The 25,846-nt window shown below is 47.0% G+C and overlaps 1 protein-coding gene across 23 annotated transcripts in view; it reads left to right on the top strand.

The window, feature by feature from the left end:
* Positions 1 to 25,846, top strand: part of MTSS1 (MTSS I-BAR domain containing 1) — a 125,255-nt gene that overhangs the window by 66,442 nt on the left and 32,967 nt on the right. For all 23 annotated transcript variants that reach the window (XM_040547098.1, XM_040547083.1, XM_040547080.1 and 20 more), the window contains exons 4-5: positions 23,805 to 23,889; positions 25,147 to 25,238. In XM_040547098.1, the coding sequence (XP_040403032.1) occupies positions 23,805 to 23,889; positions 25,147 to 25,238 (177 nt within the window). The remainder of the gene's footprint in view (positions 1 to 23,804; positions 23,890 to 25,146; positions 25,239 to 25,846) is intronic.

The raw sequence follows: 25,846 nt of genomic DNA, 5'->3' as shown, positions 1-25,846 counted from the left end.
GGTCTGTGTCTGTTGTGCATCGCAGTGCAAGGCTGGAAAATGTCAGTGGTCTTCGTGGAGGAGGAGGAAGAGTTCTGAGCTTTCAACACAGGTCTCTGGGAAGCGTCTTCTCCAGCTGCATCTCCTCCTTGCTCCATCACCTGCGAGCAAAAACCTCCTGCCCCAGCGTCCCGGCGCTGAGGTCAGGGTGTGCAGGTATCGACACCCAGCATCGGCTCATCCCGGCGGTGCCTGCCCTGATGGGACATCTCTGGGGCCGTCCTTTCCCTTCTCCACCCTCGCTCGTGCACTTTGCGTCTCCCCAGTAATTTTCTGCTGAAAAAAACTTTCTGCCTGACCTCTGCTGGACCCTTACCCCTGGTCCAGCATGGGACCCACGGTCCCACAGGACTTTGCCTGCATTGCTGGGAGACCTTTGACCGGCTCTGGTGCTGCCTGTGCCCAGTTGTGTATGTGTTGCGCTTGGAAATGTAGGGCTGGGATGTACTGGGGGAATTAAAAATGATGGAAGTTGGAGCAGAGCTCTCTAGAACTACCTGAAAGGAGGCTGCAGCGAGGAAGGTGTCGGTCTCTTTGTTCAGGTTACAGGTGATAGGATGTGAGGAAACAGTCTCAATTTGCAGCAGGGGAGGTTTAGGTTGGACATTAGCAAGAATTTCTTTGTGGAGAGGGTTGTCTAGCATTGGAACATGCTGCCCCGGGAAGTGGTGGAGCCATCATCCCTGGAGGTATTTAAGAGACGTGTTTGTGGCACTAAGGGACATGGCCTAGTGGTGGGACTCAGTGGGTCAGGTTGATGGTTGGAAGTGGTGATCCTGAAGGTCTCTTCCAACCTGGGTGATTCTGTTCTCTGTTTCTATACAACTGATACAACCCAACAAGAGCTGCCTTGTTAATGAAGTTCTTGGTGCGTATAGCTGCCAGAACATAGGCAGAAGATGAACAGATACTTCAAGGGGTTTGTTTCAATATATTTGGTCTCCAGTTCCTCTTGTGTGATACGGACTGTCGTGCAAGCACCCCTTTCTTTAAAAGAAACTGCGACCCCTGATGCTCAGTGCTTTTAAAAAGAAGTTTTAATCTTCCATAATAGTTACATGACAGTTTAATAGTTGATAAAAGAAAAACAAAAAGTTACACATCTGCTTTTGTAGATTGTGGGGACATGACATTACAGATAAACATTATGAGCTTTAGCTTAATGATTTATTGAAGCTCATTTCTTCATTTTATTGCGGCTTTCAGTCTTTTACTATGCAGCTGTCTGGTTTCCCCAGAGAATGGAAGACTAGCTCGGAGATATAAATCTCTGTTAATGATTTTAAATAGCTATCTGTCTATATATAATAGGAATCTTTTCTTTTTTCTTTTTTCTTTTTTTTTTTTTTTTTTTGCCCTGGGCATTCAATCATGGGATTAGGAGAGGGTAATCAATAATCCTGGATGCACAGCACGGCCTCTCGCAGCGGTTAGTGCTTGTAGTCTTGGGCTGTGCAGAGCTATTGCCAAGCCCCCTCAGCATCTTCCAGCCTCTTGCTCTCTGCCCTGTCTCCCTGGTCAGCATCTGGAGGCTTCCAGCTGAAAAGGTCTCTTCAAGAGCCTTTGCATGCTGGAGGGGATGACTGTTTTCCCCTTAACACTCGTGTGAGCTGATTGCCTTGGGCATCTTCTACCTCAGTGGCAGAGAAAAGTGAAGGCACAGCCGTGCCACAGCTGGATGGGAGCACTGCTGTCCTTTGTCCTTTGGAAACAAACGTTGAATGGGGTTGGTATGCCAAGGAGGACCTGCTGTGAAGTAAGAGAGCAGAGGCAAACGTACCTGGGACCATGCGGTGAATGTGACAGATCTCTGGGCGTTAGCCAGGATGCTCCTCACCTGCTGTAGTTTGTCTGAACCAGCTGTGGAGGAACCCTTTTCATCATGGAAAGAACCTAGAGACTTCAAAATAACGTTTCCTTCTCGTTTTTTTCCCTAATGAGACCAGATGTGTTCCCATGACTGAGATCCAGGGCCAGGAAATACAAGGTGTATTTGGATGGGAAGGGCAATTATGGCTTTGGTATCTGTCTTTTGCTTTGCACACATTAAAACCTGGTCTGTGTAGCCATTGATTTATCAGGAAATTGGTGATTTAGGAGATGAACTGTGTCTGCAGGATTCTTAGCTATACTTTGCAGCCCAGGCCTGGCCAATTGCTTGTTGACCCCTTGTGCTCACCAGCTCGGAGACACTGTGGGACTTCTCCCTCTTTTTCCACCAGTGTAGCCAATTTTTGGATGAACACACCTGAACTGAGAAGGGCTGGAAGTAACACTTCATAGATGAACCCTGCACGGTACGTTTTAGCACTGAGCGAACTGTTGTCATCTGCTCGAAGGCAGGTGTGGATAGCAAATAGGGCACGGTTATGATTCATGGTGCTGTTGGTGCGAGACCTAATAAATCTTCTTCCATCCACCTTGTACTTAGTTGACGTACTTGCTCTGGCTGCAGGGATTTATTCTTAGCTCTGCCTTTTTTTTTTTGGAATTGCTGAGCCTCCATTCAACGGGAGTGGTAGGGAGATGCTCCCAAGTTGGAGTTTTACTTCTTTTGGTATCTTGCACGACTCTTCTTGAACCACTGTGAGCTTCCTGGATTAATGCATGTTTGCTGTTTTCAGAAAGTCAGTAAATACTCATGACGAGAAGGCCTGTCCGCCTTTAGGCATCTGTCCATAGCTTCCTACTTAGCCCTTCACAGGGATCTGCATGTGTTTTGTTCTACAGTCAGGTCTAAGGAAGATGAGTACTTGAACTGTCTGGTTATATAAGGTAAATGAAGCTTTTTACTAGTTTTCACACTCTTCAGTATGCAGTTATTGTGTGTACTTTGGGACTTGAATTCACAGACTTAATTCCTCGAATAGGAACGTATTTGAAATAGTTAGAGTATGTATTGATATGGACACTACCAGTACTGCTTTCTGTCAACTACCTGAAAGGAAGGTGTGGGGAGCTGGGGGTCAGCCGCTTCTCACAGGTAACCAGTGATAGGACCAGAGGGAATGGCCTCAAGTTGTGCCAGGGGAGCTTCAGGTAGGAAATGAGGAGACATTTCTTCTCAGAAAGAGCAGTCAGGCACTGGGACGGGTTGCCCAGGGAGGTGGTGGAGTCACCGTCCCTGGGGGTGTTCAAGGAGAGGTTGGACGTGGTGCTTAGGGACATGGTTTAGTGGGTGACATTGGTGGTAGGGGGGTGGTTGGACCAGATGATCTCAGAGGTCTCTTCCAACATTAATGATTCTGTGATTCTAACCTAAATGCCAATAATACTTATTGACCTGAAAAAAGAAGATGAAGAAAAAGATGAAGAAAAAGAAGTTCCTGGGGGAGGAGAGAAGCACAAATAAACCAGCCCTGCAGAACCTCATTTGACAAATTCCCCATCTTTTTTGCACACGAGAGGGACATACTAGTTTTGGTGCCGTGGATCTGGAGGACCCAGAAGAAGCTGCAGTACCTGATGGTTCCTGGCCTTGCCTTGACATGAGTTTTGTTTGTAAGCAAGTCTGTATAAACAAAATCCATGTCTCCATCAAATGATTTCTATATTTTGGAGGATGGAGTGACATTGTTTCGGTGCTGACACAGTCCTCCTGAGATGGAAACAGTGATGCTGAGCTGGAATTACCCTTCTTCGTGAAGGAGTTTAGAGTGCGGTGGGGTTGAACCCAGCTGGTAGGACGGGATCTCTTCCGTCTGCTCTGCTATGGGATGCAGTTGTATGGTGATGAGCCCGATCAGGCTGGTGGCGTGTTCCTTGAGGTAGGCACTTGCTGACTCATGAGCAGAAAGGCAGGAGTGGGGAAATACTCTGCCTGCCAACACATCGTGCACTCGTACAGTAACTGTGGCAACCCAGCAGTGCTGCCTGTCAGGGGTGCCCACTACCTGTCTTTTTGTATTTAAAAAAAGAGAGAAAAGCCCTGCAACGAGAAGGAGGATGTCTTGCAAAGCTGATTAAGGCTGCTCAGGCTGGTCTGTGGGAGTTGCTGGGTTTTCAGAGCTTTTTCTTTGTTTCATCCCTCCCTGCCTCTCTCCCCACGAGCTGCCCAGGAGTTTGGACATCCCCCCGGCCCCTGACCTTACGTCGACAGAGACCAAATCATTCTTCTCCGTTGCTCCTCTGTTGTCTCCTGTGCTAATTACTGCTCTGCAAATCTACCCTCTGGTCTGATTTCTAAATTCATCTAGGAGGCTGAGCAGCTCGGAGGATCTGCTGTAAACACGACTTATCCGGCAGGCAGTAAAGCCGCTCTCGAGCTCTCCGAGGAGAATTAAGCCTTCGTGAAAGAGGCTGTCTGTTGGGCAGCTGGTTTTATCAGTCTGCCTCGCAGATTAAAACATGCCCCGATGTCTTTTCTATCAAATCAGGAAGAGAAAAAGAAATGTTCTCGTTAGCAGCTCCCTGGGTGCGTGTTAGTAGAGAACTAATTGACCAAGCATCAGTCACTCACGCTCCTGGAAGGGCAGGACCCATGTGCAGCGCTCACAGGAGCACGACCTGTGCCTTTTCTCCTGATGACAGTGGGTTTTAGCCTCCTGCCTACCAGGGGCAGGAGCTTGCTGCCGCGTTCAGAGCTGTGGCTGCCATGCCGGGAATGTGTCCGTGTCCCGTGAAGCGGGGTGCGCTGTGGGGCCTGCATTGCTTTAAAAAAGGAAAGGTTCGCAGCCCTGCTATCCCAGCTGCTAAACACATGCTTTAGCCTGACGTTCCCCCTAAACCTCTACTTGAGGCAGCTGTGGGGTTTCTGTCTGGGCAGAAGTCCCCAGTTCAGGTTTGAAGGTGTTAATTTAACCCGCTGTCCCCAAATTGGTCGGTGTCTGTTGGGAAGTCTCGTGGGTAGGCCGTGCGCTTCCCAGCTCCACGGGTCACACGCGTTTGGGCGTCGGGGTGGCTTCTTGTGACTCGCCAGGCTCCTCTGGTGGGAGTGCTGGGGGGTTTGAGCACTGAAAGTGATTTTGGAAGAGTTAAAGCAGAAGGAAACCGAGGTGCTTACAGGCTGGGCCTTCGCTGTTACTGTGTGTACCGAAGTACAAGATTACAATGGCAGATAAAAGGCTCAGCTTAAGGCTTTCGTACAAAGAAATATGAGATTTTAGACTAAAGTGGAAGCCACATAGATTGTATCTTTCTTGCTTTCTAGTCCTGAGGTTGATACATAACTTCACTCGTTACCTGCTTTTAATTTTTGCCAGCTTATCTTCTTGCTATGTAAGATGAATTTCTTTCGTCTTGATTCACTTTATATTGCAATGCCAAGAGCATCCACAGCTTTGTTTTTTTTTAACCCCTGTAAAACTAAACATCTTCTATTCTTACAGGTGTCTTTGACATAAACCTTACTGCAGCAGTTGTTCCAGTACTGAAGCCTTTTTGCTGTACAGCATTGCCAAGCTCACATTAGGATTTCCCTGTGTCCCAGTAATGTTAGATGCAGTAACCCCACTTCAGCACTCACATGAATAGCAGTGCAACACCTAATGAAAATGCAGGTTTTACTGGGCTGAATGTGTTTGTGCTTATGAAGCCATGTGCATGTGTGCTGGAGCTTACAATTCCAACATTTTCCTTGAAAAACCCGGACTGATTTGTTGATAAGACTCTTGGTTAGTCTAATCCTGGATTAAAAAAACATCTCTTACTAAACATGGCCTTAAAAACACAACCAGGATAGTTATCAGATAAAAGTGACCCCTTCCATAATGCAGAATAGTTGGTTTAAGAAGTGGAAGGATATTTAATACAAGGTTTTGATCCACCTATCTGCTATAGAACAAAAATTTCTCATTGCTTTCTGTGAAATCTTGTCCTTTTTTTTTTCTTTTCTTAATTGTTACGAGTATACAACCTGGATGAATGGATCCGGGCAGTGGAGGTTGAGCTTAGGATCTCTAGGATGTAAAGCCATGAGCAGATGGTGTCTGGGCTAAAACACTTATCAGTTAGCTCGAAGCCAGTAACAGATTCCTAAGCCTTACAAAATGGGCAGTAGAGTGTGACCAGAGGGAAGTTTAAAGCTAAAATGTACAAAAACAAATTTGTAAGCTTAATCTGCACGCTCAGTGGCATGGGCTGAGAACAGGAGGTACTATGGTGCATGGTTTGAGTCTCGGTAAGCATTTCTGGTGTTGGGTTGGAGCAGAGAACAGCGTTTGCCCTTCCTGTTGATTTATCTTCGTGTTTGGTAACCCTCTGTGCTGGGAGCAGGAATCGGGGGCTGCTTCCTCTGAACTCGGGTGCAACTTGAGTGCCCGGTGCCTGCGCTTGAGTGTGGAGAACTCACATGCCGAAGGAAAGTGAAAGAATTTTAGCAGTCCAGAGGTCATCAGCGTGTATGTATACTCTGGGAGTTTGCTGTTGCCATTGCTGACTCAGCTATGGGGAGGAGGAAAATACGCTTTTCCTTTTCAAGAATTGCTTATCAAGCTGTTGGGGGAAAAGGGAATTACTCTGGAGGTGGGGGAAGAGCCCTGAGTCTCAAAAAAAGCAGGTCACACTTGCAGATAATTTCCTGAATAACTTCTAAAATCTGTGTGTGGTGGAATGATGGTGAGGTTATGCATTGCTTACTACACAGCTTACTAATCAGCTGTTCCAACTCCATCCTGGCACTGTAAAGCCAGCGGAGGGGTGGTTGGGCAGAAGATGAAGGTAGGCAGGTGTTCACACACCGCCACACTGAATCTGTTCCTGAAGATGTGAGACAAAGCTTTAAGAGTATATGCAGCAGCTGCAATAGAAATGGAAGAACACTGTGGCTGGTGTAGCTGGAGGGTAGCTGGAGAAAGTGAAATACAGGATCATAAAATGGACTGGGTTGGAAGGGACCTTAAAAATCACCCAGTTCCAACCCCCATGCCGTGGGCAGGGACACCTCCCACCAGACCAGGCTGCCCAAAGCCCCATCCAGCCTGGCCTTGAACACCTCCGGGGATGGGGCACCCACAGCTTCTCTGGGCAGACACCCACAACTTCTCAGGGTATGTGTGCGTCTTGAGGTCAGGGGCTCAGCTCACTGAAAGTACGCAAGTTGCATCCAGGCAAAAGCTCTGGATCTTCTCCCAGAGCTCTTGTTCGCGGTGCCTCTTCTGGGAACACCAGCCGCATTCCTTGGAGCATCTGGGATTTACCATGAGACCTCTCCTTCGATCCGGTGCTGACCTGGACTGACCCCGCTTAGCTTGCGAGGCAAAACAAAATTGCAGCTAGGGGACTATGGGCCTAGTAAGCAGATCCTGAACAAAACTGAAGGCTGTTAAAGTGTCTAATTGAATTATTGCACTACAGGGGCATAGTGACTCATAGTGAAGCTAATCACCTGCTGCTTTATCTTGACTGCAAAGAATAGATTGCTAGTTAAACATTTAAAGGTCACCATCATAGAAATTGTAATAGTGTTGCCTTTTTTTTCCTCCCTCTGGGTGTTATGTCTGAAGGTAGTAGGGGAAATTGGGCAAGATGCTCTTTGAAGATCCATATTCTGAAGGTGAGGCGCAGCACACACATCCTTCAAACTCACGCTGTGCAGCTTGATGCATTCATTTATGAGAGAGACCGTGCTGGAAAATGTTACCTTGGCTTTGCACAAACGTCCTCGAAAACACCAACAGTTTGACGTTGGCCTTCTGTGGAGAATCAAATCTGAATCACAGGTATTTGGGGAGTTCCAGGAGTGAAACCGGAGCTCAAGTCCAGTTTGTTAATCTGGATTTAATATGTCCTTATCGTTCACTGGGTCAAGAGCGTCTTCTGGGAAACAGGGTTGTTCTGCTCCTGGAAACTGAGAAGAGAGCAGACTGTTGGTTTTTTTTTTTCTAGAGTTAACTTGTCCATGAGGTTAAGCAGGGAAACCGTGTCACTTGGACAGGACTGTCCTTCCTGCCCCTGCGGTCACCGAGGCGATTGGCAAGAAGGTTTCATAGAGAGACGACTTGGCTCTTTGCCTGGCGGGTCCTCCCGTGCTCCCGCTGTAGAAGGGCCGTCCAGGCTGACAGAGACGATGCTCTTCGCTTATTGAATGCTGGACTCTGCTTTAAATAGCTCTTCTTGATGATTCACACCATTTATATCCCATGAGATTCACCGCTCCGAGTCACTGGGACAGGTGGGGTCCGTCTTGGTGGCACTCCGGGAGGAGGCTTCTGGTGGTTGCGGAGGAGAGCTTGAAGATAAAACAGCAGAAAGCAATGCTGAAGCATCCAAACCTCCAGCTCGCTTAAACTTGCTATCAGCAGTAAATTATCACTCCGATTTAAATATAGATTTTGCAGGAAGTTTGTAATATTTTCCACATATGGATGTTTTATGGCAGGAAACGTATCCTGCTGTAAATGAGGTGGCCTATTTTAGAGACCGGCTTGAAGACTGTGTGTGCGACTTAAGCCTTCCAAAAGCTTTTCCTTTTGGAAGCGTTGGCTGCATTAAACTGATAGAACTGCTGGCGTGTTTCGAGCTTGACCATTTCCTTACCCTTGGAAGGGGTCGGTGATGATGACACGAGGGAGCACAGCGCAGGAACAGAGCGTTTCCTTACAGCTGCTGATCTCCTACCTTGCTGGCCAACAGGCACGTAAATCTGAGCAGAGCTTTCTTTGGAGGAGAGGTGCAGGTTACAGACGGCTGTTTTGTGATCTACAGGGGGCGAGCTGTGGTCTGGCATCCCGCGGGCTGCTGGGAGCTGCCCCGTGTTGATTTCCCTCCTTATATCCATCTTTTTGGTGGGGTGTTCTCATGTCTGGTGGTTCTTCTTGTTACTAGGATGGATCCTTGGACGCTTCAGGGACTTTTTCCAAGGCAACAGAACTGCCTCTGGGAGACGTGGATGCCACGTAGTGACAGAAGGAGACAAAACCCATAAAGGAATAGGGAGGACAACGGCATCCTGCTGCAGATCCAGAGACCCACGGTTGTTTGCCCGGGTCTGCACTGTGTAAGGCTGTCCCCAGTCACACGTGCTGCAAACACACCACGTCACCTTGTCCCGAGAGCCGAAGGAAGCCGCCTGTGATCCTGGGCACGTCACCCACTTGTGCACTGCTGCCTGCAGAAAGCCGGCACCTCGCCCAGGAGGGCCAGGTGGCTTGCCTGGATTTCCGATTGACCTTTTGCTTTAAATTTAATTACTTTAAAACAGGCAAATCACACAGCACTTTAATTTTTGGCCTCTGCCTGGTTGGGAGAGCATCAGTGCAGGGCAGGGCGGCGAGGAAGGTAGGTGCTCACCTATCAGCAGGACTCCCTGGAGGCTGCTGCCTGCAGGGACAGGCTGGAGGAAGGTAGTGCTCTATGGAAAAACAGCTTCTGCAAAAAAAGATCCCTTCACCTTTCTGCAAGCTCATGCCTTTTTCATGCTAACTTTTTCTCCCCTTTGCGAAAGGCAGTCGAACTTCAAAGGAAGCCGTGCCGCACCGCCTGCTGCGTGCACATTAAGTTGAAAGCAGAAATCTTCTCACGTTCGGTTCTTGGTAGGAAAAACGTCCCTGGGGATCCTGGCTCTCCTCCTGCCCGTCGTAGCTGCTGACTTTACTTGCAGGAGCTGCCTGCAGTTAGGGGAAGGGGGGAGGCGCTGGATAGGTAATTGCTGATGCTGATTTGTACCTATTTTGTGGCTTCAGTCACCTTCTTAAGCGCTGTAAAATAGGTTTCATTTTGTTTTCCTAGCAGGTAACTTGCCATGTCTCTGCAGCTCAATATGTTTCTTTTCATACCTACGTTTTCCCCCGGCTCCCCTACATTTTAGCAGATCTGGCACAAAGCGTCGTTAGCAGATACACGGGCACTCCTTGAGCATGGCTCCGTTTACATTAACGTTGCACAATTCGTCAGCCTCTGAAGGATTTTTAGTGCTTCCCATCTCCGCTGCTGCAGGATTTTGCCACATCTGGATAGTAAAATAATGCACGGCATAGAATATATCCCACGTGTATCGCTGTTTTATCGTGTGCTGCCAACTGAGGTGCCTTGTTCTTGCTTTATTGTAGTCTGTCCTGCGAGCCGTGCCTTTCACAGCCTTTTGATTCTTTTGGAAGCGGCCAGATTAACAAGACTAAATACTTTCTTTGGGCAGTTTTTTTTTTCTTTTTTTTCCCTTCTTAACTATAGAAATACTGCTTACATCAAGACCCAATTACACCGCCCTTCCTCTCGTACAAAAAACCGGATCTTTGGGGGCTATCTTTTTAATTGACTCATTTATTCTCCCTACTTTAAACAAACTGTTAACAAAATCTAGGCTAGAGCCTATTTGCGAGCGGCTGTATCTGAAACGGATTGCAGCTGGACAGATTAAACGTGGCAATTATTTTTTTGCTGAAGGCATGCCCTTGAGTTCGCTCGGGATGAGTGACAGCGCTGGTGCCTCCGAAGACAAATTCCGAGATAATCGGCGCCCGCGCGAGTGCTGCATTGCAGTTCTGGGGAGCTTACGTCACGAGCAGACGCTCCGGCAGCTGAAATGCTCCTCGGGAGCCTGGGGAAAGAGTGGCTTTAGTACCGTGGAGCGACACATCTCATCACCTGCGGTTTCTGGGCCTCTTACCCTGTGTCTCGTGCTCTTTGCACAGCGCAGGCTTCATCAGCTGCTCGCAGTTTGTCTCAGAGCTGCACAGAAAGCTGAAAGTGGCGATGTCGTTACGGGGTTTTGGTTTGGAGGTTTTTTTAATCCTCCTTTTTGTGTCTGTGTATGTTTGGACTTGCACGTACCGTGCTGTGATTGGAGCTGTTCCGCCCTTTGAGCCTGCCTGCTTTAATTAGCAGCTGGCCTCGCCTTGCTCTTCCATGGGTGGAAGAGGCGCAACCGGCCCCGGTGTCGGCACGGTGTGTGTCTGGCTCTGCTGGCAAGCAGTTCGCATCCATTTTTCCACAGATCAACTGGCTTGGCAACCTGCAGATGTTGAAAGCGTTGGGTACTGATGCTTGAAATAGAAATGGGCTCCGAGGAGGGTGTGGGACGGGAGGAAATAAATCAGAAGCTGCTGTTGCATTGGAGGTCTGTTAAGACTGATGATACGTCACGCTCACCGGAGCATAACTTCAGAAGCTGACCATATTAAAAATGAGCACATTAAATAAAAAAAAAAAGATGGAAAATCTTGCTTGTATCATGTTATTAAGGCTCATTTTCACGTCTGACCTGCTGCGGTACCAAAGTTAGTTACTAGGCCAAGTGTTCCGCTGGTGGCTGGTACAGATCGAGTCTCTCGGATACAAGTTGTGCCTGGCCTAGAAATGATGTGAAAAACACATGTGCATTTTTCTTTTTAACTGCAGTTTTGAATTTGCAGAGGTTTTGGCCTACATTGACTAGGATGGCCAGGAAAAGGACAGGCTCTGAGGAGCAAGAGCAGGATCTCATCGTTCAAACCCTCCTCAAGAGCTGCCTGTGCTTCACTCGGGGGCAAAATGATGTGAGGAACTTTCCCTCTTTCAAGGAGCTCCCCTTAAATAAAACCCATAAATTCTCGCTGCAAGCTTTGAATACAGGTATGTGGAGAGGTGTTGAAGAATTTAAGTGCAGGTGACCTGCTGGTGGGTGCATAGCGAGGATCTGCTTTGCTCTGTATTGCATCTGATGGCAGGGAGCGGCTGTACGGCCATAGCTGGAGGCTACACACCATCGCCTTGAAAAACACGGCTTGGGAAGCTCTGCCTTAATGCATCGCCACCTGCCAGGGTAAGGCAGGCAGCTCAGTAACTGCCTCTCTCATTTCAGAGCCTTTCTCTTTTCTCTGGACCGTATTTTCCCCTTTTTCTCTAGACCGTATTTCTCGCTGCCTTCCAAGATTTCTGCCTTTCAGCCTGGGCCAGGGCTGAGCACAGTGGTGAGCAGCAGATGGATCTGAGTCAAGCTTATGCTTGGGGATTTGGGACCAGAGCCCAGGTCTCAAAGCTTCCAAACCCTGGGCACTCTCACAGCAGTTAGCGAAGGAAAATCTCGTAATCTCTCTAGCTTGAATTTTTCACGAGGCCTGTCTATTACAATGGGCTCTTGAGAACACATGGCGAGCTGACTTTCTGTTGGCTGTTGCAAGGCTTTTCTCCCCCAGCGTGTCCAGCAAAGTGTCACAGACGTGGGATGTCTCAAACTAACCACGTGCAGATTTGTGTGTGTGTGTTTGCAATTCGTGAGCAAACCGTCCCTCGTGTTGACCATCGTCAGGAGAAGAGGTGGGTGAAGTGATGGAGGGAAGAGAAACCTTTTGTGTAACAACACCACTGAAATGTGGGAACGAAATGTAGGAATATAGGTTACACGGTGCTAAATCAAGGTGGTCTCTGGGGGCAGTAGTTAATAAATTCTGAGTAGGAGGTGACCCTTTCTGAGCACCTTCCTCTAAACTTTAATTTATATGCTCGTCCTGCGCATTACGGTGCTTAAAGCCCAGGTCAGAAATCCTCCATCCGGCTTTGACAGTTCCTTTTGTCTTTAATAGACAAATTAATAGCAATAGATCACGGCCAACCGTGTGTTGTAGGTGAGGGTTGATGAGGTCTGCTTGGAAGAACAAGGGAGCATCCGAGCGTGCGAGGAGCTGTGAGGTTTAGATGGATTTCCTGCATTACCAGAAATGTCAAATGACCAGCTGCATGGTTCTGTGCTCTCAGGCTCAAATCAGCTTAACCTTAAAGCACCGTGAATTCATTTTTTGAGAAACTGTGAGAAATACAGAGAAAGTAAGTGTGCATAGGTGCATTTGAAAACGTTCATGCTTGAGCTGGCTGCTTTTTTTTTTTGCAAGTGACCTTTAATTGGGTTTGTGCCATTTTGAAAATACCATCATGTCATTTTTTCCAAATTGGGGTGTGACAGTGCTGTTTTATGTGCTGAAGGTGCATGTTTGAATTCCTTTGGCATCAAAGCTTTTACTTTGATGAGACAAATAAACGCTTTCCACGTGAACTTACGGTGTTACGTGGATCAAGCAGTGTCAGGGGAGTGCAGCCTCCCATCAGGCGCTTGGAAAAGTGTGGTTTTGAACTGCTGCAACAGTGAACTCTGGACTTTAGGTAAGGAAAACAGTTTTGACAGTGGCACCAGGCAGCAACTGTAAGAGGAGCCCAGCTATCTCGTCCCATAGTGGTGCTCAGAGACAGACTGGACGAGCTCCCCAGGAACCTCCTCGAAGCTGGCCCCATCTTGAGCAGACCACACGGCCTCCCGAGCTCCTTCCCAGCCTGAGCTGGTTTCTGTTTCTCTTTTTTGTTTTTGTTTTTGTTTTTGTTTTCCTCACGAGATGCTTCAGGAAAGGACAGCTAACCAAACACCTTGCACCAGTATTTGAAAGGGAGCAGCTCGGACCCCCGGGCTTTTCTATGGCGGAATCCCCTCCTGCTCCTCTCCTAGCGGCTGCGGCATGGGGGGAGGCACAAAAGGTGCTTTGTGCTGCAGCGAGGCAAAGGCTAAATAGATTGACAAGCAGCGCTGCAAAGCAACTTTTGTGGGCGCAGGACAGCTTCTGCTCCCCTTTCAAGGCTTTAATTTCAGGATTTGCAAAGGCTTGTTCTTAATTTGTCTTTGTTTTCCTTCTGTCTCTTGATTTCTAGTCTTTTCCCTTGTCTCAAACCTAGATTTCCTGAAGCTCCTTGCAGTTGTTCTTACCGAGGGAGGTTGGGTGGTATTTTAAACCTTGCCCTCCTTGCACATGTGTTACAGACCTGGTGTGCATTGCATGTGCGTGCATTGTAGCAGGAACGTACGGCAAAATTATGTGCATCTGCTGTCCCAGCAGTCAGAGACCAGTTCACCGTAGTCCAGCGGGGCCTCTTCAGAAGAAGAAATCCAGTTGCTCTGTCCTTACAGAAAGAGATAAGCACGTGCCTGGCATTTGCATGCCAATCAGCAGTGCTGGGTGTCTTGCTGCCCGCCGGAATGCCATGCTTGTAGTGCTGAACAACTTTGCAGCTTCATTTGATCTTTTCTACGAGATGCGCTTGTTTCTTTTAGTGAATCAAAGAACCCTCGGAGCTTTTCTCCTGCTGTACTCTTCACGGTTTAAGCAGGCACGCTTCAGGTTCAGTGTGACAGCTCGGGTTGTTTGGAAGGATTTGTGGGATAAGCAGGAGTTTGCCTGCAGAGCGCAGGAATCTGTGCATGTGAAGCAGCCAAAGATCCAGGGAGCGTGGTGCTGTGTTTGTTAGCTGTCTGACCTGAGCTGCGTGCAGCCTGGCTGGTATGTGGAGCTTGCATCACCGCAAGTAAAGGAGAAAATGCCAATACCTTTTCTAAACTCAAAATGTAGACTTTGCTCTGTCTTTCTGAGTGTGCGTTTATCGGGTGTATGGCCAAAATTGCAGAGTTCTGGCCTCTCTGTTTGGAGATGACCATCCTCGTTTCACTTTCTGTAACAGGTGGAGTATTTCCACCACCCCCCCCCCCCACACACACTTTTGTTTTTCTTTTAAAGCAAGTTCAGTGTTGTGTGTCAAATTCCTTCATACCGTGGGCTTAAGCAGCCAGCTGGTGTCAGACCCATGCGGTGATACTCTCCCTTGTTTTTGTGAAAACTCATTAGATCAGTGTAAGGTTGATGAAGCTGAAGTTGGAAATAAGCGGGATGCTGCCAAAAAATAAAAGGACATATCAGCGAGGACAAAACTGACTGTTTGGGAATTGACGTGAGGAACAGCACGACAACTGTCTTTAGATACAGCGCTGGGCAAAACGAGGTTGGGGGGAATCTGGGTGATTGCAAACACCAGGGCCTTGGACTCGTGTCCTTTCATCATCTGCCGTTTAGTGAAAGCGATGGGCAGGTTCTCCGTGTTTTTGCTGGTTTGTCTCCTCAGTTTTTGAAGGGTGAGTCTGGAAAGACTGTGCAGTCTCCAGTCTTCCACCAGGCTGTGTTGAAATGAGTTTGGGTAAATACATTCGTGAGTAAATCATGGGGGATGAAGTTGAGTCAGGAATATTTCAGTCCGTATAGGAGGCAATTTTTAAATGGCCTTTGGAACACACAGGGCAGCCACCTTGAGAAAGCACCGGAAGGTTTTACTGCCTTTTGAAGCCCCCTTACATACCAGTTAATGTAGATATTGCTAGCACTGGGCGAGGGCAGGAGCCTGCCCCGTCAGGAGGACATCCGTCCCTGACGGGGACAGTAAGGCACTGTGCGTGCTTCCGTGTGCCCTGGGCCTTCTGACGGGTTGGTGTCACCGTATCTCTGCATCTCTAGGTGAGACTTTACAGCCTTTCTCTAAATCTTCTTGAACTGATAATTTCTTAAGGAAGCTTTACACGATTTTGGCCTCCCTGCGTCCTTCCATGATCCTCCCCTCTGTTCACCAAGTCGTGCTCTGCTGGAAGAAGTGACAGCGGTGTAAAAATAGCACTGCCTTGTTCTGCAGATCTGCTTGCTGTGGAGTTTCAGTTAGATCTGCTGACTTGGATTTAAAAATATATTTTTTTCTTCTGCTTTTTGCACCTGCTTGTCCCGGTCGCGCTTCATTTTGTGTTTTGGAGGCAGCAGCCATTTGGCCGTAGCTGAAATAAATGCTGGCTGGGCTGCCATCGGCAGCACAGGTGGTTGGGAGACCTGAGCGAAGGAGCTCTTGACTCCTGGAGCCAGAGGTGTTTGCCAGGCTGACAGCTCAACTCAAAGGGAAGAAATACGTTGGCTCCTCACGGTCTCGGTGGAGGCTGCAGGTTCAGAAGCACAGCGCGCATGATGTGAGCGCGCGGTGGAATTGCACTTGGTGTTCCAGCCCATTTGCTGTAAGTGTATTATCCCTTCCCCTCATTGAATGTTGCTGCAGTCTAATCAGATTACATTGCAGTTCATAGCTTCGCCCAGACGAAATAAAGAGCTGTACTTCAGAAGAACACAGGGATTTTGAATTACTGCCTTCTTCACACGTCGCGCTGACATTAAATGTTCATTTAGAGTCGGATTCATGAAGGTACTGAGATCAATGGGTCTGGCTGTCTAAAAGGTTTGAACTGAGCCTTCGTCTTCTGGCCATCTGGAGCACACAGTGAGCATCTTCCTGGGTGCAGCGAGCTGAGCATCCCTGCCTCTTTTCCTTAGACCCAGCCCAGCCTGTGCCTCGGGTCCGGCTGCTGCCAGCAAAATGAGAACGAAACGGCACACGGGCTTGGCCTCGTGTTCTTCGGCAGCTTCAGGAATCCCCTTTTCATTATGAAGAGGCCTTTTTATTAGCACACACGTTTTTTTGGAGAGAGTTTGAGGTTGATGACTCACGTTGCCTGCCTCCCTGAAGCCGTTAGTGGGTGTAGCGTTTGGCATAACGCAGTTGGGTCCGCTCAGGTTAAGGCTGTTAGATGTACGTAGCTGTTCACGGGGTGATTTCAGAAATGAGATTGGCTGTACATTAGAAAAGTAACGGGGAAAAGGTATGGACAATAATAGTGGCCACAGCTTTGTCGTGAATACAGATGTTGACTAGACCCTCTAGTTTTCAATATGGAAATTATTCGTATTCCAAAAAATAAATGTAAATAATAGTTCTTGGAAAACACAAGTGTGGTATTTGCTCTTCTAAGCAAATCTGTTTCTAATGATGCTGTATTTTTGTGGCGTTAAAACCTTGCGGTGGAACTTTGCATTCAGAAAAACTAGCAACGAGCACCTGCAAGGAGAGAGGGATTTCCTGAAAGAAATCTCCAGATTTAGTAACAGAGAAGCCCTTCTGCATGGACCGTTCCTGCTCTCCAATACGATGTCACAGTTCAGTGATGCGTCTTGTGTCTTGGAAATTGGTGAGTTGGTGACAGACTCACTAATTTCTCCAAATTCAAATCACTACATCCTGCAATAACTTGATGTAAAGCTTCCCAAAGCATTTCCAGCCTCTTGCATGTGTGATAAGCCCTTTTTAAAAGTGGAGGGCAACACGTGAGCTTCTCTGCGTGCCTTGAAGGCTGACTGAACCCAAATTGTCCAAAGATGATAGCAGGGCTGGTCTGTGACCATATTTAATGTGCCTGACGGGCTGAGAAGAGCCTGTGCAGTGAACTCTGTGTGCACGGGTGCAGTGCTGACCCTGCTTGTGTAATGGCAGCCCTCGCGTTCACTCCCATGGGGCTGGGCTTTGCCCTTTGTGCCCTGCTAGGAGAACAGCTGGGGCAGGCAGAAATGCTGCTGAGCAGAGGAATGAGCTAAACCAGAAGAAGTCATAAGAGCTTTTGTGCACATCCTTTGGTGTACTGACTGGAACGTGGTCAGGGGCTGTTCTCAGGACTTCCTAAAACTGGTGGTTGCCAGGGCAGGCTGTGTGCTAGGGATATTCCTTTTGCCTCCTGTGCTGCCTCAAGCTGCTTCTTCCTCCGTTAAAATCAATGCAAATGCAATTTCAGATCCTGCTAGTCTCATCCGTGAACAAATGCTAGTGTCTTCTTCAAAAGAGAAAAACTACCTCATAGATTTTCTTCTCAGGATCATCTGGTCTACGTGGACTTCTAGCTAACGTGACAAGTTCATATCAGGCTTCTATAAATAGGTTTTCCAAGTGGCATACCCAAAAGAGCACTCTACAGAAGCCTGCAAAACACTGCAAGCAGTCTTTTCCTTGCAGTGACAATGACAGAGCTGCGGTACATGACAATGGTCTGCCACAGCTTTTCACTTTTATTAAATTCAGTTACTCCTAAAAAAAAAAAACGAGGTGACTTTGACCTTGACTCTACATTTGTAGATCCAGTCTTCTCTGAAATATGTCTGAATTGAAGCTTTTTTTTGAAATACTTCAGGAAATGATTTTTTTTTAAGCTGGTTTTGAGCAGCAACCTTCAAGACTTTGCCAAGTGCTGCTCAGAAAGGCTTTTAGTTGTAGGAATAAAGGTGTCCTGTTTTCTTTTCCGGCATGGCAGATGCTGAACAGCATCACTCTGTTGTCTGCAGTTCTTGGTCTGTTTTTCCAACTTAAAAGCCTTACCTGGAAGCCACTGACTCACTGAAACATGAAGTGCTACCGTAGCTCCCATTGTAGGTTTCTGTCCCGGTGATGCTGCTTACAACCCGTGTGCTGATCACTTTTAGGCAAAAGCCCTCCTTTTTTTCCCTGTCTGCTGTGACACCCTGGCACCGATCCCATCATCCTTGGGTTTCATCGAGGCATCTGCATAAACAGTTGTGCAAGATCAAGGTCCATGCCCTCTGTAATCAGTGATGGAAACTGCTTGCTCTTCTAACAGCGTGAGTTTGTATAAGGGTTGAGTAATGACCATTAGCTTGAATGTCCTACTGTTAGTCTTCCTGTCATAGCCTCTGTGTTCGGAGGTGTATTTAATAATCTCGCCTCTGTTCAGCTCCTGCTTTAATCTTAATGGAAGCCTCTTCCGATAACTTTGAAATGGCAAAAGTATTACACACGTTTTTCATCATTCTCTCCTTTTTGGAAAAGAGGGGAATGGCTGGCACATTTGGACTGTGCCCTAGAAGATAAAGATGAGCTGGTTAATAAGTTGGAGCCTTAAAGGCGCTTCCTGAAAGGCAGTCATCTTGTGAGCCTGCTGGGGTTGCTCAACAGTGAAGCAAGAGGAGGAAGATAAGAGGTCGATTGTAGGGAGTTGTTTGGCGTACACAGAGGCTGTGCAGTCGTACAGCTGCACATTTCATCAAATAGTCATTTCCTTGGTCTATGATCATTATTAAGTACAAACATAATGATTCTAATAAAACAATTGAGTCTCTTCGCTACAGTCTCTCCCTGTTGTCTCTCTGCAACGTTGAATGACAAGCACGCGTCAAAGAAAATCATTTATGCCATTATAGTGGCCTCATTGTAGTGCCATGGTCCACAGGCTTTCGTTTAATTATCTTACATGAAGACGGTTTTTGGTCTCTCACAGGCTTAGGCAGGAGTAGGAAAAACAGGGAAAGTGAGAGCAAAAGCATGTTTGCCTTGCAGAGCTGCCTTTTACTTATGAGAAACGTCTGATGTTATCACCCACTTTCTGATCAAATTTGGCAGGAGCGTTTTGTTAAGCCACTTTCTCTGAGTGGGAAACCTGATGAATACGGCTCTAGTCTCCAGTTTCAAAGTATTACTTTACACCGTTCCCAAGCATTGTTTGCCTTAATGGATGAGTTATTGTAGATGTCAGAGAAGCAGATAATTCATAGCCTCATTTTATAAACAGAGAGCCCAAAGCACAGTAATTTAACATGAATAGCTGCAGGGCAGTGAATAGAGCCCAGGTCACCCACCCAGCATACTTCTGATTTGATGAAAAGTCTGCTAATCTGGCCTCTGTGTTTATCTTCAGGAAATTGTAACTACTGGAAAACGTCATGAATTTTTGCCAGGGACCTGCCTGTAAGCAGCGTGGAGACAGGCTGTACTTTTAGCCCACTCCTGATGCAGTGCTGTTCCAGGTGCTCTGTTGGCCACTAGGTCTGTGTTGATAGCACGAGTTATCTCTGCTTGGCTTGCTGCCTATTTCATGGCTCTATCCTTGAGTAAGTGGGCAATTGGTCACTGCTGGACCCATTTTCTAAGATAAGCCATAAAGGAGTTTGGAGGCTGGGGCAGGTTTCTTACAGCTCTGGCAATAAACATCGTACTGGATTTTGAGAACTCTTTTATCTTGTACTTGAATGCCAAGCTGCACATCCAATACAAGGACTTGTGCACACATTAATGCTGCTTGTAAGGTCAGTCTCTGTTTGTAGAGTGTGCGGGTTGGCAACCCTTTCATTCTGCAAGTTAACCACTACTGTAAATGCCGAGTGATAATTTATAGAAAGCATATGTTACTCGCGCTCACCAGGGCTGGCTGGCTGGAACTGAGTAAAAGCAGCAAGTCCAAACTACCCTCCCTCATTATGTTTGGACATTTTCAAACTGCTGCAGTGGTACAAAATGGTTTCCTTCTGCCAATTATGTAGCCAGCTGATCCTAGCCCTCCGAAAACGGGATTGAGATAAACCCTGTGCACTGCACATGATCCCGCACGGGCAGCTGAACGCTTCAGAAATGGGCCCGGCACTCATATATCATGGTGTGGCGAGAGGCCTGCAGTTCCCATTTTTTGCCTTCTCAGGAAGCATTTTAATTCTTTGCAGATAACAGGGTAGGGAACGGTGAGGTAAAGCTCTGTTTAACTGCGGTGCTGTTGGTGTGCTTCAGTACGTTGAAGTGGAGCGGTGTGTTTCAGGCGAGGGAGGTGGGCCTGTACTGCACTTCCGTCAGTCTAGGGGCTGATTTTTAACAAGGGACTGCTTGAAGCCCCCCAGAACGCAATGTTTAGTTATATCTGAGGAGGTGAGACTTTGAAAGGCTGCTGCTGCTGTTTGAGCATTCGGAAACCCTGCCAGAGGTGATCCGAAGGCTCTGGGCTGTCACAACTGTGGAGGTGCACAGGGACACCTGGACATGGTTCCTGCCTCTGCGGATCCAAAGAGCGCATACATTGAAAAGCCCCTTGCCGAGGTTTCTATCTCCTACACTTAAATAGACTCCGGGAACATTGAACATTAGCTTTCAAATGGGAATTGGAAGCACACAGCGGCTCGATGCAGCCCCACTCCCTGGTGCTGCAGCTTTCAGGGCGCCTGCCCCCGCCGCGGCTGGCTTCACGGCGTGCCCATTAGCTGCCTGTCGCCGTGTGAGATGGCAGCAGGCTGCGAATGAGACGGCCCCAAGGAATAAAAACAAAGCTCGCTACTGTCTGCGTCGAACAGCATCGCAATTGTTGTGGCGAGAGCCTGCGTGAAAATTAAATGGTCCCATAGCAGGAGGAGCACAGAGGGTGGCTGGGAAGCCTCTACAGGGGATGTGCCTTCTCTGCGAGCCTTATTCTGAAACTTTGCGGGACTGCAGAAATCTCGTTTCCAGGATGGCCAAACACGGTTTCTTTTTTTCACAGAATCACAGAATTATTTAGGTTGGAAGGGACCTTAAAGCCCGTCTGGTTCCAACCCCCCTGCCATGGGCAGAGACACCTCCCACCAGACCAGGCTGCCCAAAGCCCCATCCAGCCTGGCCTTGAACATCTCCGGGGATGGGGCACCCACAGCTTCTCTGGGTAACCTGTGCCAGGGCCTCACCACTCTCTGAGTGAAGAATTTCTTCCATATACCTAATCTAAATCTACCCTCTTTGAGTTAAAAACCATTCCCCCTTGTTCTGTCCCTCTCTGCCCGTGTTTTTTGTTCATTTGTTAGCACACTTGATTGTAACCAATAGTGATTTTTGCAGAGGAACAGCAATCCTTTGTTTTCATAGCCATTTCTAGCAATCGTGTTCCCCAGGGCTGCTTTGGGGCAAATTGAGCTCATAACATAGGTGCTGTTCAGGAGGGATTTATGCTGTGCACGGCACGCTGAGCAGCACCCCCGGCAGCAAATGCTTGGTGAGAGCTGGTGCCTTGTGAGTTCAGATCACCTCGCTTATCCTCTTCAGTGCTGGCTGATTCCCTCTAAGCCTCCTCACGGGATGTTGAAAGCAGGTGGTGTTAAAACAGAGCCTTGCCACCCCCATCCCACTCCCCGTGCCCACTTCTGGGTGCTCAGTGACCCAGCTGGGTGCCGGCCCTGCCCTCCCAAACTTCCCAACGGCACAGCTCCTTCCCTCTCCCATGCCAGTTCCTAAATCCATTTTCCGCACCACCTTGTTTCCAAAACATTGGGACATTGAAGCTTTTCAAAACTGTTCTTACCATTTTCCTTCATTTTGTTAGCGTCGTTTTTATTCATGGAATAAAATTGCCATCTTAAATTTCCATGCTCTTGTAAACACTTAGGGATAATATGAAGTTTTAAAAGCTGGGAAGAACCAATAACCCCCCTCTTCCCAATCAGAGGACTTTTTTCCCTTGAATAACCTTTTTCTTCCAGGCTCTAGTTGTTCTGTTGTTTCGTTAACAAGCAAATATAGAGACCTAATTCTGCAGAGCTGGATTGCTGACCTTGCCCATCCATCTGTACTACTTGTTGAGTGGATATATTTATACATTGGTTGCTGGTGGTTCAGTTAAAATTCTGTTACTTTGCAGCTTCATATTAATAGTTACTGACCCTTGTTTCCTAGTGCCTAAAACACATGGTGCCTTATTTCCTATTTATTGTTCTAAAATGACTCTTCCTTGTTTCATACGTTGTGCGTAGGAAAGCCGTGTTAAATAACCATTGTCACTCTTTAAAATTGAAGGGTTTCAGCAAGTTTTTCAACATGACTTTTGCTTGAACTTGATTGACCATTGCTCTACCGATGGCTCTGGAAGTTTCTGGTTCATTCTGCTCCATCTCTGCTGTCGTTCTGCCTAGTTAGCCTCCAAGTCACTTTTATTTCCCAGTGTCTCCAGAAGAAAGCCTGTCTTTCAGGACAGAGATATGCTTTTCACTGGGGACATTAGCCTGTTCCTCCTGTTGCTTTCTCTCAATTTTTCCTCTCCCCATCTTCTGTGCTGCTTTTTGGGTTACCAGAGTCCATGGCAGCTTGTGCTTTCAAGTGCAGCATCACTGGAAGAGACGGGTGTGGAGCCAGGCTGGGTCCTGATGCTTTCCTCGGCCTCCCGTACGCAGCGAGCCTGCAGCTCTTCCGTGTTCCCAAATAAGATTTCAAAAGCTCCTTATGAAAATACGAGTAATAGGGCAAGTGACAAAAGATTTTCTGTTTATCTTTTAGGACAATGGAAAATGCCAAATAGCCACAATTTGTTCCAGTCAGTGTCTTTGTTCCAGAGCCATTTTGGGGCCACAAGATTTAATTCTGTAGGAATGCAGGAAGACGGTGACTTCTGTTTTCACGCTTAAAAAAATAAATAAAATGATTAAAGTTATCGAGTTTCTCCACTAGAAAAAATATTTTTTACTTGTGCAGTACCAAGTTTAGCAAAAAAAAAAAAAAAAAAAAGGCAAAACCTTAAGAAAGATATTTTCCTGTATGTTACAGCCTAGGGTTATTTTAGTAATCAAATGAGCCTTCAGAGTAGATGATGATACCTTAACTGTTCCAGAGAATATTACAATTTGGAAAAACTTTGTACAAATGTTGATGTTTGTACCCTGAGAGTAATAGATTTGGTTTGCAAATGGGAACTAAGCAATTATCAAAACTAATGCTAACCAAACCAAAATAACACTGAAATTTAATATGCTGATCAAAGTTGGCAGTGCTGAGGGAAATGGAGGGATGTGAGCTTTTAAAGGGGAAAATTATTGAGGAGGAAGACTCGATAAAAATAATTCTTGCTGTCATGCGGTTGTCAGAAACTGAGATGAGTGAGGGCACAGGGCAAATAGTGCCATCTTCTGGCAGTTTAATGAAAAACGTGTGTGATCTGGGATTGCAGGTGCGTGCGATACACTGGTGATATGCATCCATGTTAGAAGAGGGAATATGTAGGGTTGGTTACATATTGTTTTGAGGCATTGGGTATAAAGGATCTAGATATGAGAAAATTGGATCAAATCGCCTAGGTTTGTTTTCCAAAATGTGGAATATTGCTGACAGCCCACTTGCTGCAGGTGCCCACTTTGTTGCCAGCTTTGCTTCCCCTTGTCCTTTGACATCTCAAGCCCTTTGCATTTAACCGTTCTGCCAAGGAGCAGGGCCTGATGGTATGAAAGGCTTCTCGGAAGAACTACTTTAGTCGTGCTTAATTGTTCAGTTCTGGGCTCTGGATGAACAAGAATTAATCTCTTCCCAAGGTGGTAAATACCCGTGAGGTCTGAGCCCAGGTGATTTTATGGTTATCACAAATCTGTTTTTCGGTTGCGCTGATAGACTCAGCATGTGCTTTCTGGCTGGCATGCCTGCATCTCATTGGGGTCTCACCTTTCTCGTGTTTTGTTTTTCAGGTGGCACCAGAGAAATTGGGTCTGCTCTGACCAGGATGTGCATGAGACACAGGAGTATAGAGTCCAAACTCCGGCAGTTCTCAAGGTGAGTGGCTCTGTACCTGGCCCAGAGCTCGAGATTTCACTTTCCTTCGCTATCCTTTTTAGTGGGGAAGGCGTAAAGCTGTTCTCCAGCATGGGCTTTCCAGCTCATCTCTGACCCCGTCGTTGAGAACAGCATGTATTTTCTCCCCCAGCGGACTAGGTGTTGTGAAAGCTGGGAAAGGCAGGATGTCACTGCATGTTCTGGGAATTGGGCTTGTCACCTCAAGTCACTTTAAATGCTGCCAATTCCCACTTTCTCTGGGTGCTGAGCAGCCGGCTAGTGATGTGACTGACCTGTCTTTGTTTCAGGACTTCAAGCTTTGTCACTAAGTTTTAAAGCAGCAGCAAATGTTGTGCTGCTTCCTCAGCTTACCCGAGAGGTCTCGCTGCCAAACTTTCAGCAAACAAATATGGAAGAGGCAAATTCCATCGTCCCCTTTTTGCAGCTACAGTTAGACTGTAGAGGTAATGGGAGAGGATTAACCCACGTGTAAGCTGGGCTATACATAAACAACCTACTTCTGTAGTAAGTAGCAGTTTGCACGTGTGCCTTTTTTAACCAAAGACTGAAAGATATATTTGACCTGGGGTGAACCAAAACTGATGCTTCACCATTTCCCTGGTGACTTGTGATGGCTTCTTCCCTTTTAAAATAAAGGTTTTTATGAAATTGACTGAAGAGAGAACTTCTGTCTCCAGTTACCCGAGAGTTAGCTGCTTAAATAATTTGATCCCAGTGCGATTAACTAGGGGAGCATTCCCAGTGCTGTCTCACCGGCTCCACTGGCGAGAGGCGAGGCGCACTGGTGGGCAGGATGTTGTTTCCTTGTACAGCTGCTCCGTCTTCTTGTGCGTATCCGTGTGCTATTTAATTTTACAATCTTTGTGGCTGCATGGAACTTTTCGGTCTCTGGGGTATCCGTTTGGACTGCTTTTTGTGTGACAGATGAGTAGGATCTAACTCTTTACATTGGCCCTGTTTCAGGTCATTCCTCTGGTTTGCGCACTGTTCCTCACTGTCCTGATCTTCTGCACAGTAATTCTGGTTTTCTTGTGTGTGGATTATTTTTATTTTGATCCAGTCCTTTCTTTTGCTTTCTCCAGCTTAAACGTTTTTATGTTCTGGTATTTACACTGTGACACTGGTAGCTGTCACAGCAAAAAGTAAAAATACTCCAGTATTGACCTTGGCTCTCTATATAAGAATAGGGGCATCTGCAGGATTTGATTGCTCTTTGTGTTTTTTCAACAAAATTAGTGCTTTAATTGACTGTCTGATAAACCCACTTCAAGAACAGATGGAAGAGTGGAAGAAAGTGGCCAATCAACTGGATAAAGACCATGCAAAAGGTAGTTACAGAGGAAGAGTTCTTTAATAGCAGTAAGATTGTAATACTAGTTTTTCTTCCTCTTTTTATGTTTGTTCTGGGAATCTGAATGATGTGCTTGAATATGTATAGCAACTTTTCTCTTCTAAAACACTCCCTCCCAAAGTGCCTAACAAATTTTAACCCTTGCATATACACTTTGAAGCTGTAGCTTGCAGGACCGCAAAGGATGGGTTGTTTTCTTAGATTGGAAAGCAGTCCCTAGCTTTAACTCTGTTAGCCCACTCTACCTGTGCATTCTCCAGTAGTGCTGAGGACTGGGGACGCCACATTGACAGAGCCCATCTGCAAAGCCCCAGGGTGTCATTGAAAGCTAACTATAAGATCATGTAATGTCTCAGGCATAGCGTCCTCCAGAGAATTCGTAGCCCTGTAAAACATTCGGCACCGTGACTTTTTCTCTGCTGCTATCCAGAAATGTGCACCTGGGGAATGGGAAAGCTGTGATGTCGGACGTGAGGTGCACAGAGGTGATCGCACCAGAATTTTACCTGGGGGAACAAGCAGGAGGCTGTGGAACCTCGCACAGCAGGAGCATGTTGGCAGATGCCTTTGGCTTTGCAAAACTTT

The sequence above is a fragment of the Cygnus olor genome, chromosome 2, assembly GCF_009769625.2.
Source record: "Cygnus olor isolate bCygOlo1 chromosome 2, bCygOlo1.pri.v2, whole genome shotgun sequence".
Taxonomy (NCBI): domain Eukaryota; kingdom Metazoa; phylum Chordata; class Aves; order Anseriformes; family Anatidae; genus Cygnus; species Cygnus olor.
The sequence above is the reverse complement of the archived record's forward strand: the minus strand, read 5'-3'. Positions and strand labels throughout refer to the sequence as shown.